The sequence below is a fragment of the Nerophis ophidion genome, linkage group LG01, assembly GCF_033978795.1.
Source record: "Nerophis ophidion isolate RoL-2023_Sa linkage group LG01, RoL_Noph_v1.0, whole genome shotgun sequence".
Classification (NCBI taxonomy): Eukaryota; Metazoa; Chordata; class Actinopteri; order Syngnathiformes; family Syngnathidae; genus Nerophis; species Nerophis ophidion.
Genome location: NC_084611.1, coordinates 86,961,836 through 86,982,601, shown reverse-complemented (window position 1 = coordinate 86,982,601; position 20,766 = coordinate 86,961,836). Strand labels below are relative to the sequence as shown.

At 33.2% G+C, this 20,766-nt stretch overlaps 1 protein-coding gene across 1 annotated transcript in view; it reads right to left on the bottom strand.

Annotated features, from left to right (window-relative positions):
* Nucleotides 1-20,766, bottom strand: part of LOC133561329 (voltage-dependent T-type calcium channel subunit alpha-1I-like) — a 289,397-nt gene that overhangs the window by 117,299 nt on the left and 151,332 nt on the right. The window contains exon 16 of the mRNA XM_061914691.1: nucleotides 20,257-20,405. Coding sequence (XP_061770675.1) covers nucleotides 20,257-20,405 — 149 coding nt within the window. The remainder of the gene's footprint in view (nucleotides 1-20,256; nucleotides 20,406-20,766) is intronic.

The following is a 20,766-nucleotide window of genomic DNA, read 5'->3' as shown; positions in this document are numbered from 1 at the left end:
GTTTTGTTGTGGTGTAAAGTTGTCATGTTTTGGTGTAAAGTTTTTGTGTTGTGGCGTAAAGCTGTTGTGTAGTGGTGTAAAGTTGTTGTGTTGTGGTGTAGAGTTGTTGCGTTGTGGCGTAATGTTGTTGTGTTGTGGTGTAAAGCTGTTGTGTTGTGGCGTAAAGTTGTTGTGTTGTGGTGTAGAGTTGTTGCGTTGTGGCGTAAAGTTGTTGTGTAAAGCTGTTGTGTTGTGGCGTAAAGCTGTTCTGTTGTGGCGTAAAGTTGTTGTGTTGTGGTGTAGAGTTGTTGCGTTGTGGCGTAAAGTTGTTGTGTAAAGCTGTTGTGTTGTGGCGTAAAGTTGTGTTGTGAAGTTGTTTAGTTGTGATGTAAAGTTGTTGTGTTGTGGCGTAAAGTTGTTGTCTTGTGGTTTAGAGTTGTTGTGTTGTGGTGTAGAGTTGTTGCGTTGTGGCGTAAAGTTGTTGTGTAAAGTTGTTGTGATGTGGCGTAAAGCTGTTGTGTTGTGGCGTAAGGTTGTTGTTTTGTGGTGTAGAGTTGTTGCGTTGTGGCGTAAAGTTGTTGTGTAAAGCTGTTGTGTTGTGGCGTAAAGCTGTTGTGTTGTGGCGTAAAGTTGTTGTGTTGTGGCGTAAAGTTGTTGTGTTGCGGTGTAGAGCTGTTGCGTTGTGGCGTAGAGTTGTTGTGTAAAGCTGTTGTGTTGTGGCGAAAAGTTGTGTTGTGAAGTTGTTTAGTTGTGATGTAAAGTTGTTGTGTTGTGGCATAAAGTTGTTGTGTTGTGGTGTAGAGTTATTTTGTTGTGGTGTAAAGATGTCGTGTCGTGGTGTAAAGTTGTTGTGTTGTGGCGCAAAGCTGTTGTGTTGTGGCGTAAAGTTGTTGTGTTGTGGTGTGGAGTTGTTGCGTTGTGGCGTAGAGTTGTTGTGTAAAGCTGTTGTGTTGTGGCAAAAAGTTGTGTTGTGAAGTTGTTTAGTTGTGATGTAAAGTTGTTGTGTTGTGGCATAAAGTTGTTGTGTTGTGGTGTAGAGTTGTTTTGTTGTGGCGTAAAGTTGTCGTGTTTTGGTGTAAAGTTGTTGTGTTGTGGCGTAAAGCTGTTGTGTTGTGGCGTAAAGTTGTTGTGTTGTGGTGTAGAGTTGTTGCGTTGTGGCGTAAAGTTGTTGTGCAAAGTTGTTGTGTTGTGGCGTAAAGTTATCCTGATGTGATGTAAAGTTTTTGTGTTGAGCTGTTTTGTTGTGGTGTAAAGTAGTTATCTAAAGTTGTTGTGTTTTGGTGTAAGGTTATTTTGTTATAGTGTAAAGTTGAGGTGTAAAGTTGTTGTGTTCTGATGTAAAGTTGTTATATTTTGGTGCAAAGTTGTTTTGTTTCTCCCTGCCCACTGGGTGTGAGTTTTCCTTGCCCTTTTGTGGGTTCTTCCGAGGATGTTGTAGTCGTAATGATTTGTGCAGTCCTTTGAGACATTTGTGATTTGGGGCTATATAAATAAACATTGATTGATTGATTGATTGATTTTGGTGTAAAGTTGTTGTGTTGTGGCATGAAGTTGTCGTGTTATAGTGTAGAGTTGTTGCATTGTGGCATAAAGTTGTGTTGTGAAGTTGTTTAGTTGTGATATAAAGTTGTTGTGTTGTGGCGTAAAGTTGTTGCATTTGGCGTAAAGTTGTCGAGTTGCTGTGTAAAGTTGTTTTGTTGTGATGCAAAGTTGTTGTGTTGTGGCGTAAAATTGTTGTGTTGTGGCGTAAAGTTGTTGTGTTGTGGCGTAAAGTTGCCCTTATATGATGTAAAGTTGTTGTGTTGTGGTGTACATTTGTTGTGTTGTGGCGTAAAATCGTTGTGTTGTAGACTTGTGGCGTAAGGTTGTCATGTAAATTGTTTGTGTTGTGGTGTAAAGTTGTCCTGTTGTGATGTAAAGTTTTTGTGTTGTGGCCTAGAGTTGTTTTGTTGTGGTGTAAAGTTGTGTTGTGTTGTAAAATTGTTGTGTTGTGGTGTAAAGTTTTGTTTTGGTGTAAAGTTGTTGTGTTGTGGCATGAAGTTGTCGTGTTATAGTGTAGAGTTGTTGCATTGTGGCATAAAGTTGTGTTGTGAAGTTGTTTAGTTGTGATGTAAAGTTGTTGTGTTGTGGCGTAAAGTTGTTGCGTTTGGCGTAAAGTTGTCGTGTTGCGGTGTAAAGTTGTTTTGTTGTGATGTAAAGTTGTCGTGTTGTGGTGTAAAGTTGTTGTGTTGTGGTGTAAAGTTGTTGTGTTGTGGTGTAAAGTTGCCCTTATATGATGTAAAGTTTTTGTGTTGTGGTGTAAATTTGTTGTGTTGTGGTGTAAAATTGTTGTGTTGTAGACCTGTGGCGTAAAGTTATCATGTAAATTGTTTGTGTTGTGGTGTAAAGTTGTCCTGTTGTGATGTAAAGTTTTTGTGTTGTGGCCTAGAGTTGTTTTGTTGTGGTGTAAAGTTGTGTTGTGTTGTAAAATTGTTGTGTTGTGGTGTAAAGTTTTGTTTTGGTGTAAAGTTGTTGTGTTGTGGCATGAAGTTGTCGTGTTATAGTGTAGAGTTGTTGCATTGTGGCATAAAGTTGTGTTGCGAAGTTGTTTAGTTGTGATGTAAAGTTGTTGTGTTGTGGCTTAAAGTTGTTGCGTTTGGCGTAAAGTTGTCGTGTTGCGGTGTAAAGCTGTTTTGTTGTGATGTAAAGTTGTCGTGTTGTGGTGTAAAGTTGTTGTGTTGTGGTGTAAAGTTGTTGTGTTGTGGTGTAAAGTTGCCCTTATATGATGTAAAGTTTTTGTGTTGTGGTGTAAATTTGTTGTGTTGTGGCGTAAAATTGTTGTGTTGTAGACCTGTGGCGTAAAGTTGTCATGTAAATTGTTTGTGTTGAGGTGTAAAGTTGTCCTGTTGTGATGTAAAGTTTTTGTGTTGTGGCCTAGAGTTGTTTTGTTGTGGTGTAAAGTTGTGTTGTGTTGTAAAATTGTTGTGTTGTGGTGTAAAGTTTTGTTTTGGTGTAAAGTTGTTGTGTTGTGGCATGAAGTTGTCGTGTTATAGTGTAGAGTTGTTGCATTGTGGCATAAAGTTGTGTTGTGAAGTTGTTTAGTTGTGATGTAAAGGTTGTTGTGTTGTGGTGTAAAGTTGTTGCGTTTGGCGTAAAGGTGTCATGTTGCGGTGTAAGGTTGTTTTGTTGTGAGGTAAAGTTGTTGTGTTGTGGCGTAAAGTTGTTGTGTTGTGGTGTAAAGTTGCCCTTATATGATGTAAAGTTGTGTTGTGGTGTAAATTTGTTGTGTTGTGGCGTAAAATTGTTGTGTTGTAGACCTGTGGCGTAAAGTTATCATGTAAATTGTTTGTGTTGTGGTGTAAAGTTGTCCTGTTGTGATGTAAAGTTTTTGTGTTGTGGCCTAGAGTTGTTTTGTTGTGGTGTAAAGTTGTGTTGTGTTGTGGTGAAAAGTTTTGTTTTGGTGTAAAGTTGTTGTGTTGTGGCATGAAGTTGTCGTGTTATAGTGTAGAGTTGTTGCATTGTGGCATAAAGTTGTGTTGTGAAGTTGTTTAGTTGTGATGTAAAGTTGTTGTGTTGTGGCTTAAAGTTGTTGCGTTTGGCGTAAAGTTGTCGTGTTGCGGTGTAAAGTTGTTTTGTTGTGATGTAAAGTTGTCGTTTTGTGGCGTAAAGTTGTTGTGTTGTGGTGTAAAGTTGTTGTGTTGTGGTGTAAAGTTGCCCTTATATGATGTAAAGTTGTGTTGTGGTGTAAATTTGTTGTGTTGTGGCGTAAAATTGTTGTGTTGTAGACCTGTGGCGTAAAGTTATCATGTAAATTGTTTGTGTTGTGGTGTAAAGTTGTCCTGTTGTGATGTAAAGTTTTTGTGTTGTGGCCTAGAGTTGTTTTGTTGTGGTGTAAAGTTGTGTTGTGTTGTAAAATTGTTGTGTTGTGGTGTAAAGTTTTGTTTTGGTGTAAAGTTGTTGTGTTGTGGCATGAAGTTGTCGTGTTATAGTGTAGAGTTGTTGCATTGTGGCATAAAGTTGTGTTGTGAAGTTGTTTAGTTGTGATGTAAAGTTGTTGTGTTGTGGCTTAAAGTTGTTGCGTTTGGCGTAAAGTTGTCGTGTTGCGGTGTAAAGTTGTTTTGTTGTGATGTAAAGTTGTTGTGTTGTGGTGTAAAGTTGTTGTGTTGTGGCGTAAAGTTGTTGTGTTGTGGTGTAAAGTTGCCCTTACATGATGTAAAGTTTTTGTGTTGTGGTGTAAATTTGTTGTGTTGTGGCGTAAAATTGTTGTGTTGTAGACTTGTGGCGTAAAGTTATCATGTAAATTGTTTGTGTTGTGGTGTAAAGTTGTCCTGTTGTGATGTAAAGTTTTTGTGTTGTGGCCTAGAGTTGTTTTGTTGTGGTGTAAAGTTGTGTTGTGTTGTAAAATTGTTGTGTTGTGGTGTAAAGTTTTGTTTTGGTGTAAAGTTGTTGTGTTGTGGCATGAAGTTGTCGTGTTATAGTGTAGAGTTGTTGCATTGTGGCATAAAGTTGTGTTGTGAAGTTGTTTAGTCCTGATGTAAAGTTGTTTGTGTTGTGGCTTAAAGTTGTTGCGTTTGGCGTAAAGTTGTCGTGTTGCGGTGTAAAGTTGTTTTGTTGTGATGTAAAGTTGTCGTTTTGTGGTGTAAAGTTGTTGTGTTGTGGCGTAAAGTTGTTGTGCTGTGGTGTAAAGTTGCCCTTATATGATGTAAAGTGTTTGTGTTGTGGTGTAAATTTGTTGTGTTGTGGCGTAAAATTGTTGTGTTGTAGACTTGTGGCGTAAAGTTATCATGTAAATTCTTTGTGTTGTGGTGTAAAGTTGTCCTGTTGTGATGTAAAGTTTTTGTGTTGTGGCCTAGAGTTGTTTTGTTGTGGTGTAAAGTTGTGTTGTGTTGTAAAATTGTTGTGTTGTGGTGTAAAGTTTTGTTTTGGTGTAAAGTTGTTGTGTTGTGGCATGAAGTTGTCGTGTTATAGTGTATAGTTGTTGCATTGTGGCATAACGTTGTGTTGTGAAGTTGTTTAGTTGTGATGTAAAGTTGTTGTGTTGTGGCTTAAAGTTGTTGCGTTTGGCGTAAAGTTGTCGTGTTGCGGTGTAAAGTTGTTTTGTTGTGATGTAAAGTTGTCGTGTTGTGATGTAAAGTTGTTGTGTTGTGGCGTAAAGTTGTTGTGTTGTGGTGCAAAGTTGTCCTTACATGATGTAAAGTTTTTGTGTTGTGGTGTAAATTTGTTGTGTTGTGGCGTAAAATTGTTGTGTTGTAGACTTGTGGCGTAAAGTTATCATGTAAATTGTTTGTGTTGTGGTGTAAAGTTGTCCTGTTGTGATGTAAAGTTTGTGTGTTGTGGCCTAGAGTTGTTTTGTTGTGGTGTAAAGTTGTGTTGTGTTGTAAAATTGTTGTGTTGTGGTGTAAAGTTTTGTTTTGGTGTAAAGTTGTTGTGTTGTGGCATGAAGTTGTCGTGTTATAGTGTAGAGTTGTTGCATTGTGGCATAAAGTTGTGTTGTGAAGTTGTTTAGTTGTGATGTAAAGTTGTTGTGTTGTGGCTTAAAGTTGTTGCGTTTGGCGTAAAGTTGTCGTGTTGCGGTGTAAAGTTGTTTTGTTGTGATGTAAAGTTGTTGTGTTGTGGTGTAAAGTTGTTGTGTTGTGGCGTAAAGTTGTTGTGTTGTGGTGTAAAGTTGCCCTTACATGATGTAAAGTTTTTGTGTTGTGGTGTAAATTTGTTGTGTTGTGGCGTAAAATTGTTGTGTTGTAGACTTGTGGCGTAAAGTTATCATGTAAATTGTTTGTGTTGTGGTGTAAAGTTGTCCTGTTGTGATGTAAAGTTTTTGTGTTGTGGCCTAGAGTTGTTTTGTTGTGGTGTAAAGTTGTGTTGTGTTGTAAAATTGTTGTGTTGTGGTGTAAAGTTTTGTTTTGGTGTAAAGTTGTTGTGTTGTGGCATGAAGTTGTCGTGTTATAGTGTAGAGTTGTTGCATTGTGGCATAAAGTTGTGTTGTGAAGTTGTTTAGTCCTGATGTAAAGTTGTTTGTGTTGTGGCTTAAAGTTGTTGCGTTTGGCGTAAAGTTGTCGTGTTGCGGTGTAAAGTTGTTTTGTTGTGATGTAAAGTTGTCGTTTTGTGGTGTAAAGTTGTTGTGTTGTGGCGTAAAGTTGTTGTGCTGTGGTGTAAAGTTGCCCTTATATGATGTAAAGTGTTTGTGTTGTGGTGTAAATTTGTTGTGTTGTGGCGTAAAATTGTTGTGTTGTAGACTTGTGGCGTAAAGTTATCATGTAAATTCTTTGTGTTGTGGTGTAAAGTTGTCCTGTTGTGATGTAAAGTTTTTGTGTTGTGGCCTAGAGTTGTTTTGTTGTGGTGTAAAGTTGTGTTGTGTTGTAAAATTGTTGTGTTGTGGTGTAAAGTTTTGTTTTGGTGTAAAGTTGTTGTGTTGTGGCATGAAGTTGTCGTGTTATAGTGTATAGTTGTTGCATTGTGGCATAACGTTGTGTTGTGAAGTTGTTTAGTTGTGATGTAAAGTTGTTGTGTTGTGGCTTAAAGTTGTTGCGTTTGGCGTAAAGTTGTCGTGTTGCGGTGTAAAGTTGTTTTGTTGTGATGTAAAGTTGTCGTGTTGTGGTGTAAAGTTGTTGTGTTGTGGCGTAAAGTTGTTGTGTTGTGGTGCAAAGTTGTCCTTACATGATGTAAAGTTTTTGTGTTGTGGTGTAAATTTGTTGTGTTGTGGCGTAAAATTGTTGTGTTGTAGACTTGTGGCGTAAAGTTATCATGTAAATTGTTTGTGTTGTGGTGTAAAGTTGTCCTGTTGTGATGTAAAGTTTTTGTGTTGTGGCCTAGAGTTGTTTTGTTGTGGTGTAAAGTTGTGTTGTGTTGTAAAATTGTTGTGTTGTGGTGTAAAGTTTTGTTTTGGTGTAAAGTTGTTGTGTTGTGGCATGAAGTTGTCGTGTTATAGTGTAGAGTTGTTGCATTGTGGCATAAAGTTGTGTTGTGAAGTTGTTTAGTTGTGATGTAAAGTTGTTGTGTTGTGGCTTAAAGTTGTTGCGTTTGGCGTAAAGTTGTCGTGTTGCGGTGTAAAGTTGTTTTGTTGTGATGTAAAGTTGTCGTGTTGTGGTGTAAAGTTGTTTTGTTGTGATGTAAAGTTGTTGTGTTGTGGCGTAAAGTTGTTGTGTTGTGGTGCAAAGTTGCCCTTACATGATGTAAAGTTTTGTGTTGTGGTGTAAATTTGTTGTGTTGTGGCGTAAAATTGTTGTGTTGTAGACTTGTGGCGTAAAGTTATCATGTAAATTCTTTGTGTTGTGGTGTAAAGTTGTCCTGTTGTGATGTAAAGTTTTTGTGTTGTGGCCTAGAGTTGTTTTGTTGTGGTGTAAAGTTGTGTTGTGTTGTAAAATTCTTGTGTTGTGGTGTAAAGTTGTGTTGCGTTTCAAAATTGTTGTGTTGTGGTGTAAAGTTGTGTTGTAAAGTAATTGTGTTCTGTTGTGTTTTGTCGCGTTAAGTTGTCGTGTTGTGGCTTCATGTTATGTTGAAAAGTACGTGTTTTTGAGACCGAGTACACCGCCAGCAGACGGGAGTCAGTCAGCACCTATCAAACAGGATTTGAGGCAGCTGCCACAGGCGCTCCATCATCCATGAATGAAGAAATGACTAAACAGGAATAATGTCCACTCCTCCTTTGCCAACGCAGCGTACCCCACCCCCCGCCGCCCCCGCCAAACCCCGCCCCCGAGCGGTGGCCCCGCTTTAAAGCGGCGCCGCCATCGTGTCTGTTTCCGCGCGTCTAATCCTCTCGGCGTGATGGACCTAATTATACGTTTCACCCTCGCCGGAACGGGCTGGCGACGGATGCGGCCCGAGCTGCTCCCGTACGCCGACGACAACAACAAAAGAAGAAAAGCAAAAAAAAAAAAAAGACCCGTCTCCATGGAAACAGAGACAGAGCGCGCACACCGGAGGTTAAATCCCACCTCGAGCTCTTTCAGACATCACACATAAACGTCGGCATCGTTTGTTGTGCGACAAAAGACGAGTATTTATGGCGTTTAACATGATGCGGACACCTTTGTTACTGGGTACTTTCTAACATGCCTCGGAGACAACTTTGGTTATTTGATACTTGTTTTTTATCAACAAATGTCAAAAAAAGTTTTTAAAAAAATGGTTTAAATCCTAGCATAAACTGTTAGCACGCTAATGTTACCATGCATTAATGGGAACCGTTAGCATAAGTAATACGCAACTTTGATTATTTGAAACTTGTTTTTATCAACAAATGTTAAAAAAAGTTACAAAAATATTGTTTAAATTCTAGCATAAACTGTTAGCATGCTAACATTAGCATGTGATAATGGGAACAGTTAGCATAAAGAATACGCAACTTTGATTATTTGATACTTGTTTTTATCAACAAATGTTAAAAAAAGTCAAAAAATAAATTGTTTAAATTGTAGCATAAACTGTTAGCATGCTAACATTAGCATGCGATAATGGGAACAGTTAGCATAAGTAATACGCAACTTTGATCATTTGATACTTGTTTTTATCAACAAATGTTAAAATGGTCACAAAAATTGTTTAAATACTAGCATAAACTATTAGCACGCTAACGTTAGCATACATTAATGGGAACAGTTTGCATAAAAAATGCGCAACTTTGATTATTTGATACTTGTTTTTATCAACAAACGTAAAAATGGTTACAATTTTTTTTAAGATACTAGCATAAACTATTAACACGCTAACGTTAGCATGCAATAATGGGAACCGTTAGCATAAGTAGTACCCAAGTTTGATTATTTGATTATTGTTTTTATCAACAAATGTTAAAAAAGGTTCAAACAAATGGTTTAAATCCTAGCATGAACTGTTAACATGCTAATGTTAGCATGCCATAATGGGAACAGTTAGCATAAGTAATACGCAACTTGGATTATTTGATACTTGCTTTTATCGACAAATGTTACAAACGCGACACGTGTTGGTGGCAAGTATTATAATATGTGGGTTTTAGGTTAAAAAGTTAGTTAAAATCGTAGCATAAAATGTTAGCATGCTAACATTAGCATGCGATAATGGGAACAGTTAGCATAAGTAATACGTATTATTGATTATTTATACTTGTTTTTATCAACAAATGTTAAAAAAAGTAAAAAAAAAGCGGTTTAAATACTTGCATAAACTGTTCACACGCTAACGTTAGCATGCGATAATGGGATTAGTTACAAACGCGACAATTTTTTTGGCAAGTATCAAAATCCATGGGTTTTAAGTTAAAAAAATTGTTAAAATCCTAGCATAAACTGTTAGCATGCTAACTTTAGCGTGCGATAATGGGAACAGTTAGCATAAGTAATACGCAACTTTGATCATTTGATACTGGTTTTTATCAGCAAATGTTAAAAAATGTTTTGAAAAAAAAGGTTTAAATTGTAGCATAAACTGTTAGCATGCTAACATTAGCATGCGATAATGGGAACAGTTAGCATAAGTGATACGCAACTTTAATCATTTGATACTTGTTTTTATCAACAAATGTTAAAAATGGTTACAAAAATTGTTTAAATACTAGCATAAACTATTAGCATGCTAATGTTAGCATGCATTAATGGGAACTGTTAGCATAAGTAATACGCAACTTTGATTATTTGATACTTGTTTTTATCAACAAATGTTAAAAAATGTTTAAAAAAAATAGTTTAAATTCTAGCATAAACTGTTAGTACGCTAACATTAGCATGCGATAATAGGAACAGTTAGCATAAGTGATACGCACTCTTTGATTATTTGATACTTGTTTTCATCAACAAATGTTAAAAATGGTTACAAAAATTGTTTAAATACCAGCATAAACTATTAGCACGCTAACATTAGCATGCAATAATGGTAACAGTTAGCATAAGTAATACGCAACTTTGATCATTTGATACTTGTTTTTATCAACAAATGTTAAAAATGGTTAAAAAAATTGTTTAAATACCAGCATAAACTATTAGCACGCTAACGTTAGCATGCATTAATGGGAACCGTTAGCATAAGTAATACCTAACTTTGATAATTTGATACTTGTTTTTATCAACAAATGTTAAAAAATGTTTTTAAAAAAAAAAGGTTTAAATTTTAGCATAAACTGTTAGCATGCTAACATTAGCATGCGATGATGGGAACAGTTAGCATAAGTGATACGCAACTTTGATTAATTGATACTTGTTTTTATCAACAAATGTTAAAAATGGTTACAAAAATTGTTTAAATACTAGCATAAACTATTAGCACGCTAACGTTAGCATGTATTAATGGGAACTGTTAGAATAAGTAATACGCAACTTTGATTATTTGATACTTGTTTTTATCAACAAATGTTAAAAAAAGTTACAAAAAAATTGGTTAAATTCTAGCATAAACTGTTAGCATGCTAACATTAGCATGCGATAATGGGAACAGTTAGCATAAGTGATACGCAACTTTGATAATTTGATACTTGTTTTTATCAACAAATGTTAAAAAATGTAAAAAAAAAAAAAAATTGTTAAATTCTAGCATAAACTGTTAGCACGCTATCATTAGCATGCGATGATGGGAACAGTTAGCATAAGTAATACGCAACTTTAATTGTTTGATACTTGCTTTTATCAACAAATGTTAAAAATGGTTACAAAAATTCTGCGATGAGGTGGCGACTTGTCCAGGGTGTACCCCGCCTTCCGCCCAATTGTAGCTGAGATAGGCGCCAGCGCCCCTCGCGACCCCAAAAAGGGAATAAGCGGTAGGAAATGGATGGATGGATGGTTACAAAAATGATTTAAATACTAGCATAAACTATTAGCACTCTAACGTTAACATGTATTAATGGGAACTGTTAGCATAAGTAATACGCAACTTTGATTATTTGATACTTGTTTTTATCAACATATGTTAAAAATGGTTACAAAAATTGTTTAAATACTAGCATAAACTATTAGCACGCTAACGTTAGCATGCATTAATGGGAACCGTTAGCATAAGTAATACGCAACTTTGATTATTTGATACTTGTTTTTATCAACAAATGTTAAAAAATGTTTTTAAAAAAAAAGTTTTAAATTTTAGCATAAACTGTTAGCACGCTAACATTAGCTGGCGATAATGGGAACAGTTAGCATAAGTGATACGCAACTTTGATCATTTGATACTTGTTTTTATAAACAAATGTTAAAAATGGTTACAAAAATTGTTTAAATACTAGCATAAACTATTAGTATGCTAACGTTAGCATGCATTAATGGGAACAGTTAGCATAAGTAATACGCAACTTTGATCATTTGATACATGTTTTTATCAACAAATGTTAAAAATGGTTACAAAATTGGTTTAAATACTAGCATAAACTATTAGCATGCTAACGTTAGCATGTATTAATGGGAACTGTTAGCATAAGTAATACGCAACTTTGATTATTTGATACTTGTTTTTATCAACAAATGTTAAAAAAAGTTAAAAAATAAATTGTTTAAATTGTAGCATAAACTGTTAGCACGCTAACATTAGCATGCGATAATGGGAACAGTTAGCATAAGTAATACGCAACTTTGATCATTCGATACTTGTTTTAATCAACAAATGTTAAAAATGGTTTAAAAAATTGTTTAAATAATAGCATAAACTATTAGCACGCTAACGTTAGCATGCATTAATGGGAACCGTTAGCATAAGTAATACGCAACCCTGATTATTTGATACTTGTTTTTATCAACAAATGTTAAAAAATGTTTTTAAAAAAAAAGTTTTAAATTTTAGCATAAACTGTTAGCACGCTAACATTAGCATGCGATAATGGGAACAGTTAGCATAAGTGATACGCAACTTTGATTATTTGATACTTGTTTTTATCAACAAATGTTAAAAATGGTTACAAAAATTGTTTAAATACTAGCATAAACTATTAGCATGCTAACGTTAGCATGCATTAATGGGAACAGTTAGCATAAGTAATACGCAACTTTGATCATTTGATACTTGTTTTTATCAACAAATGTTAAAAATGGTTACAAAATTGGTTTAAATACTAGCATAAACTATTAGCACGCTAACGTTAGCATGTATTAATGGGAACTGTTAGCATAAGTAATACGCAACTTTGATTATTTGATACTTGTTTTTATCAACAAATGTTAAAAAAGTAAAAAAATAAATTGTTTAAATTGTAGCATAAACTGTTAGCACGCTAACATTAGCATGCAATAATGGGAACAGTTAGCATAAGTAATACGCAACTTTGATCATTTGATACTTGTTTTTATCAACAAATGTTAAAAATGGTTAAAAAAATTGTTTAAATACCAGCATAAACTATTAGCACGCTAACGTTAGCATGCATTAATGGGAACCGTTAGCATAAGTAATACCTAACTTTGATAATTTGATACTTGTTTTTATCAACAAATGTTAAAAAATGTTTTTAAAAAAAAAAAGTTTAAATTTTAGCATAAACTGTTAGCACGCTAACATTAGCATGCGATGATGGGAACAGTTAGCATAAGTGATACGCAACTTTGATTAATTGATACTTGTTTTTATCAACAAATGTTAAAAATGGTTACAAAAATTGTTTAAATACTAGCATAAACTATTAGCACGCTAACGTTAGCATGTATTAATGGGAACTGTTAGCATAAGTAATACGCAACTTTGATTATTTGATACTTGTTTTTATCAACAAATGTTAAAAAAAGTTACAAAAAAATTGGTTAAATTCTAGCATAAACTGTTAGCATGCTAACATTAGCATGCGATAATGGGAAAAGTTAGCATAAGTGATACGCAACTTTGATAATTTGATACTTGTTTTTATCAACAAATGTTAAAAAATGTAAAAAAAAAAAAAAATTTTTAAATTCTAGCATAAACTGTTAGCACGCTATCATTAGCATGCGATGATGGGAACAGTTAGCATAAGTAATACGCAACTTTAATTGTTTGATACTTGCTTTTATCAACAAATGTTAAAAATGGTTACAAAAATTCTGCGATGAGGTGGCGACTTGTCCAGGGTGTACCCCGCCTTCCGCCCAATTGTAGCTGAGATAGGCGCCAGCGCCCCTCGCGACCCCAAAAAGGGAATAAGCGGTAGGAAATGGATGGATGGATGGATGGTTACAAAAATGATTTGAATACTAGCATAAACTATTAGCACGCTAACGTTAGCATGTATTAATGGGAACTGTTAGCATAAGTAATACGCAACTTTGATTATTTGATACTTGTTTTTATCAACAAATGTTAAAAAAAGTTAAAAAATAAATTGTTTAAATTGTAGCATGAACTGTTAGCACGCTAACATTAGCATGCGATAATGGGAACAGTTAGCATAAGTAATACGCAACTTTGATCATTTGATACTTGTTTTTATCAACAAATGTTAAAAATGTTTTAAAAAATTGTTTAAATAATAGCATAAACTATTAGCACGCTAACGTTAACATGCATTAATGGGAACCGTTAGCATAAGTAATACGCAACTTTGATTATTTGATACTTGTTTTTATCAACAAATGTTAAAAAATGTTTTTAAAAAAAAAAGGTTTAAATTTTAGCATAAACTGTTAGCACGCTAACATTAGCATGCGATGATGGGAACAGTTAGCATAAGTAATACGCAACTTTGATCATTTGATACTTGTTTTTATCAACAAATGTTAAAAATGGTTACAAAAATGGTTTAAATACTAGCATAAACTATTAGCACGCTAACGTTAGCATGCATTAATGGGAACCATTAGCATAAGTAATACGCAACTTTGATTATTTGATACTTGTTTTTATCAACAAATGTTAAAAAATGTTTTTAAAAAAAAAAAGGTTTAAATTTTAGCATAAACTGTTAGTACGCTAACATTAGCATGCAATGATGGGAACAGTTAGCATAAGTGATACGCAACTTTGATTAATTGATACTTGTTTTTATCAACAAATGTTAAAAATGGTTACAAAAATTGTTTAAATACTAGCATAAACTATTAGCACGCTAATGTTACCATGAATTAATGGGAACAGTTAGCATAAAAAATGCGCAACTTTCATTTTCTGATACTTGTTTTTATCAACAAATGTTAAAAAAAGTTAAAAAAGAAATTGTTTAAATTGTAGCATAAACTGTTAGCATGCTAACATTAGCATGCGATGATGGGAACAGTTAGCATAAGTAATACGCAACTTTGATCATTTGATACTTGTTTTTATCAACAAATGTTAAAAATGGTTACAAAATTGGTTTAAATACTAGCATAAACTATTAGCACGCTAAAGTTAGCATGTATTAATGGGAACAGTTAGCATAAGTAATACGCAACTTTGATCTTTTGATACTTGTTTTTATCAACAAATGTTAAAAAAAGTTACAAAAAAAATTGTTTAAAGTCTAGCATAAACTGTTAGCATGCTAACATTAGCATGCGATAATGGGAACCGTTAGCATAAGTAATACGCAACTTTGATAATTTGATACTTGTTTTTATCAACAAATGTTAAAAATGGTTACAAAAATTGTTTAAATACTAGCACAAACTATTATCACGCTAACGTTAGCATTCATTAATGGGAACTGTTAGCATAAGTAATACGCAACTTTGATTATTTGACACTTGTTTTTATCAACAAATGTTAAAAAAAGTTACAAAAATATTGTTTAAATTCTAGCATAAATAAACTGTTAGCACGCTAACATTAGCATGCAATAATAGGAACAGTTAGCATAAGTGATATGCAACTTTGATTATTTGATACTTGTTTTTATCAACAAATGTTAAAAAATGTTTAAAAAAAAGGTTTAAATTGTAGCATAAACTGTTAGCAGGCTAACATTAGCATGCGATGATGGGAACAGTTAGCATAAGTAATACGCAACTTTGATTATTTGATACTTGTTTTTATCAACAAATGTTAAAAAATGTTTTAAAAAAAAGGTTTAAATTGTAGCATAAACTGTTAGCACGCTAACATTAGCATGCGATAATGGGAACCGTTAGCATAAGTAATACGCAACTTTGATTATTTGATACTTGTTTTTATCAACAAATGTTGAAAATGTTTACAAAATTTGTTTAAATACTAGCATAAACTTTTAGCACGCTAACATTAGCATGTATTAATGGGAACTGTTAGCATAAGTAATACGCAACTTTGATTATTTGATACCTGTTTTCATCAACAAATGTCAAAAAATGTTTAAAAAAAAAGGTTTAAATTGTAGCATAAACTGTTAGCACGCTAACATTAGCATGCGATAATGGGAACAGTTAGCATAAGTAATACGCAACTTTGATTATTTGATACTTGTTTTTATCAACAAATGTTAAAAAATGTTTAAAAAAAAAAGGTTTAAATTGTAGCATAAACTGTTAGCACGCTAACATTAGCATGCGATAATGGGAACCGTTAGCATAAGTAATACACAACTTTGATTATTTGATACTTGTTTTTATCAACAAATGTTAAAAATGGTTTAAAAAATGGTTTAAATACAAGCATAAACTATTAGCACGCTAACGTTAGCATGCAATAATGGGAACCGTTAGCGTAAGTAATACGCAAGTTTGATTATTTGATTCTTATTATTATCAACAAATGTTAAAAAATGTTTTAAAAAAAAAAATTGTTTAAATACCAGCATTAACTATTAGCACGCTAACGTTAACATGCATTAATGGGAACTGTTAGCACAAGTAATACACAACTTTGATTATTTGATACTTGTTTTTATCAACAAATGTTAAAAATGTTTTTAAAAAATTGTTTAAATTCTAGCATAAACTATTAGCACGCTAACGTCAGCATGCATTAATGGGAACCGTTAGCATAAGTAATACGCAACTTTGATCATTTGATACTTGTTTTTATCAACAAATGTTAAAAATGGTTACAAAATTTGTTTAAATACTAGCATAAACTATTGGCACGCTAACGTTAGCATGCATTAATGGGAACCGTTAGCATAAGTAATACGCAACTTTGATTATTTGATACTTGTTTTTATCAACAAATGTTAAAAATGTTTTTAAAAAATTGTTTAAATTCTAGCATAAACTATTAGCACGCTAACATCAGCATGCATTAATGGGAACCGTTAGCATAAGTAATACGCAACTTTGATCATTTGATTCTTGTTTTTATCAACAAATGTTAAAAATGGTTACAAAATTTGTTTAAATACTAGCATAAACTATTAGCACGCTAACGTCAGCATGCATTAATGGGAACCGTTAGCATAAGTAATACGCAACTTTGATCATTTGATACTTGTTTTTATCAACAAATGTTAAAAATGGTTACAAAATTTGTTTAAATACTAGCATAAACTATTGGCACGCTAACGTTAGCATGCATTAATGGGAACCGTTACCATAAGTAATACGCAACTTTGATTATTTGATACTTGTTTTTATCAACAAATGTTAAAAAAATTTTTTTTTTTAATTGTTTAAACTCTAGCATAAACTGTTAACATGCTAACGTTAGCATGCCATAATGGGAACAGTTAGCATAAGTAATATGCAACTTTGATTATTTGATACTTGTTTTTATCAACAAATGTTAAAAATGTTTTTAAAAAATTGTTTAAATTCTAGCATAAACTATTAGCACGCTAACGTCAGCATGCGGTAATGGGAACAGTTAGCATAAGTAATACGCAACTTTGATTATTTGATACTTGTTTTTATCAACAAATGTTAAAAATGTTTTTAAAAAATTGTTTAAATTCTAGCATAAACTATTAGCACGCTAACGTCAGCATGCGGTAATGGGAACAGTTAGCATAAGTAATACGCAACTTTGATTATTTGATACTTGTTTTTATCGACAAATGCTACGAACGCAACAAATGTTGGTGGCAAGTATTAAAATCAATGGGTTTTAGGTTACAAAAAATAGTTGTAACTAACGATGGCAAGCGATAATGGGAAGAGTTAGCATACTTGCGAGATCGAGGAAAAAAAATACCAAACTTCGCACATTTCAGGTTTGAATGAATAAAACGAGCTAAAACGCTAACTTAAAATGTTAGCATGCTAACATTAGCATGACGACATGGAAAAAGTTAGCGTACCTCTAAGGTGTGCGTGTTGGCCACGAGATAACTACTTTTTGGTGCTCACAATAACTGAGGAATTTAAGCTCACAAGCCAATGTGTTGGGTGATGCGGACACGTTTGTTACTTTCCAATGCGCTGTGGCCTTGGAGACGTTGTACGTGTAAATAATAACACGCTGCACACCCACCCTCAGTGAGAGTTTGATGAGCTGCAATCATGGCGGCAGCTGGCTGCATCTTTTATTAACAGGGTTATAATTATCACCACATGGAGCTCACTCACAGCTTATTGTTACATTTTCTTTGTTTTGTTCCACCTCCACTTCAAGCCCGGTTCCCCGCGTCTTGGCAGCACTCGTGCAGCTCCGGACCGAGACACAATCATCCTGCTCCTCATCCGTGTACTTTTTTGTTGGTGAAAACCCATTTAATTCGTACCACCGTGCAATATATGTATGTACAATACACACATACATACATACATACGGATACAAGTAATGTATGTATGTAAGTATGTATAATACATATATACTTACATACATACATATGCACAGATACTACTACTGTATTTATGTGTGTATGTATAATACAAACATACATACATACATCCTGAACATACATATGGATACTACTACTGTATTACTGGATGTATGTACATTACATACATTCACACATACATACATACATACAAATACTACTATTTTATTACAGTGTGTATGTATAATATGTACAACATACATACATACATACATACATACATACATACGGATACTACTACTGTATTACTGGATGTATGTACATTACATACATTCACACATACATACATACATACAAATACTACTATTTTATTACAGTGTGTATGTATAATATGTACAACATACATACATACATACATACATACATACATACGGATACTACTACTGTATTACTGGATGTATGTACATTACATACATTCACACATACATACATACAGACATACATACATACATTCATACAGACATACATACAGATACTACTATTTTATTACTTTGTGTATGTATAATATGTACATACATATATACATACATACATACATACGGATACTAGTAGTGTATTACTGCATGTATGCATAACACATGCATACATACATACATATGGATACTATTACTGTATAATTGCATGTATGTACAATACATACATACATACATACATGGATACATATGGATACTATTACTGTATTACTGCATGTATGTACAATACATACAGTACTACTACTGTTTTACGGGATGAATGTACAATACATTACATACATACATACATACATACATCATACAGACATACAGATACTACTATTTTATTACTGTGTGTATGTATAATACGTACATACATACATACATACATACATACATACATACATACATACATACAGATACTACTATTTTGTTACTGTGTGTATGTATAATATGTACATACATACATACATACATACATACATACATACATACATATGGATACTATTGCTGTATTATTGCATGTATGTGCAATACATACATACATACAAACACATATACTGTATATATATGAATACATATGGATACTACTACTGTATTACTGCATGTATGTACGATACATACGTACATTCAAATACATACATACATACACACAAACATACATATATACATATGAATTCTAGTACTGCATTACTGCATGTATGTGTAATAAATACATACATAAATACATGCGTACATACGGATACTACTACTGTATGACTGCATGTATGTACAATACATACATACATACATAAATCCATACATACATACATTCATTTTAATTTTCCTGAGGGAACTCTTCTGAAGGAATCAATAAAGTACTATCTATCTATCTATCTATCTATCTATCTATCTATCTATCTATCTATCTATCTATCTATCTATCTATCTATCTATCTATCTATCTATGTATCTATCTATCTATCTATCTATCTATCTATCTATCTATCTATCTATCTATCTATCTATCCATCTATCCATCTATCTATCTATCTATCTTTCTATCTATCTATCCATCTATCTATACATAGTACTGTATTACTGCATTTATGTATATAAAAAACATACATACATACATACATTCGTACGTACATACATACATACATACATACATGCATACAGATACTACTACTGTATTACTGCATGTATGTACAATACATACATACATACATATGGATACTACTATTGTATTACTGCGTATGTGTATAATATGTACATACATACATACATACATACATGGATACATACATACATACATACATACATACGGATACTAGTAGTGTATTACTGCATGTATGTATAATACATACATATATACATACATGAATACATACGGATACTACTACTCTATTACTGCACGTATGTGTAATACATACATACATACATACATACATACATACGTACATACATACATACAGATACTATTAGTGTATTACTGCATGTATGTATAATACATAGATACATGCATACATACATACGGATACTAGTATTGTATTATTGCGTGTATTTACAATACATACATATATACATACAAATACTAGTACTGTATTGCTGCATGTATGTATAATACATACATACATACATACATACATATATTCAAATGGATATTACTATCATAATACTGTGTTTATGTATAATATGCACATACATACATACGTATACTAGTAGTGTATTACTGCATGTATGTATAATACATACATACATACAGTACATACATACATTTATACATACATACAGTACATATATACATAAATACATACGGATACTACTACTCTATTACTGCATGTATGTATAATACATACATACATACATGCACACATACATATGGATACTAGTACTGTATTATTGCGTGTATGCATAATACATAAATACATACATACATATATTCAAATGGATATTACTATCATAATACAGTGTGTGTGTATAATATGTACATACATTTATACATACATGCATACATACATACATACAGATTCTACTACTGTGTTACTGCATGTATGTGCAATACATACATACATACTTTATATATATATATATATATATATATATATATATATATATATATATATATATATTTATATATACATACATATAAATATATATGTGTATATATATATATATATATATATATATATATATATATATATATATATATATATATATATACAGACATATACATATACATATACATATACATATATACATATGGATACAACACGATGCAGTGTTGTGTGAACCTACCAGAGAGAGGGAGCGTCTCTCCAGGCTACCTTTGCTCATCACGCTGCTCTTCCGGGACTCGCCGGTGAAGCTCCGCCTCTCTGAAGAATGTGACCCCCGGGAGCCCAGCTCCAGGTGACCGTTGGGCGTCAAGCTACAGATCCTGGGGTCTGGAAGAAGCCAGTAAAACAAAACAAAAGTGAAGGGGATGACATACTCTGCCAAGTCCTGTTAATAATCATGTTAAAGTCCAACTGTGGAGGAACATCTAGTCCCCGGACATAATAAGTTGAAAAATGCGGACACCTTTGTTACTGGACATTTTCAGCCTCAGATACAATATATAGGTAATTAATATGGAATTGTTATTATTTAATACTTGTTTATATTGACAAATGTGCTTTTTTACACCCCAAATATTGAGAAAATTATTATTAAATATTTTCTAGCTTGTGTGTTATTTTGTGCTTAGCTGTGGTGTAGCTGCTAGCTCCTAGTAGCCTACCATGTTTGTCTTTTATAAATGACTTA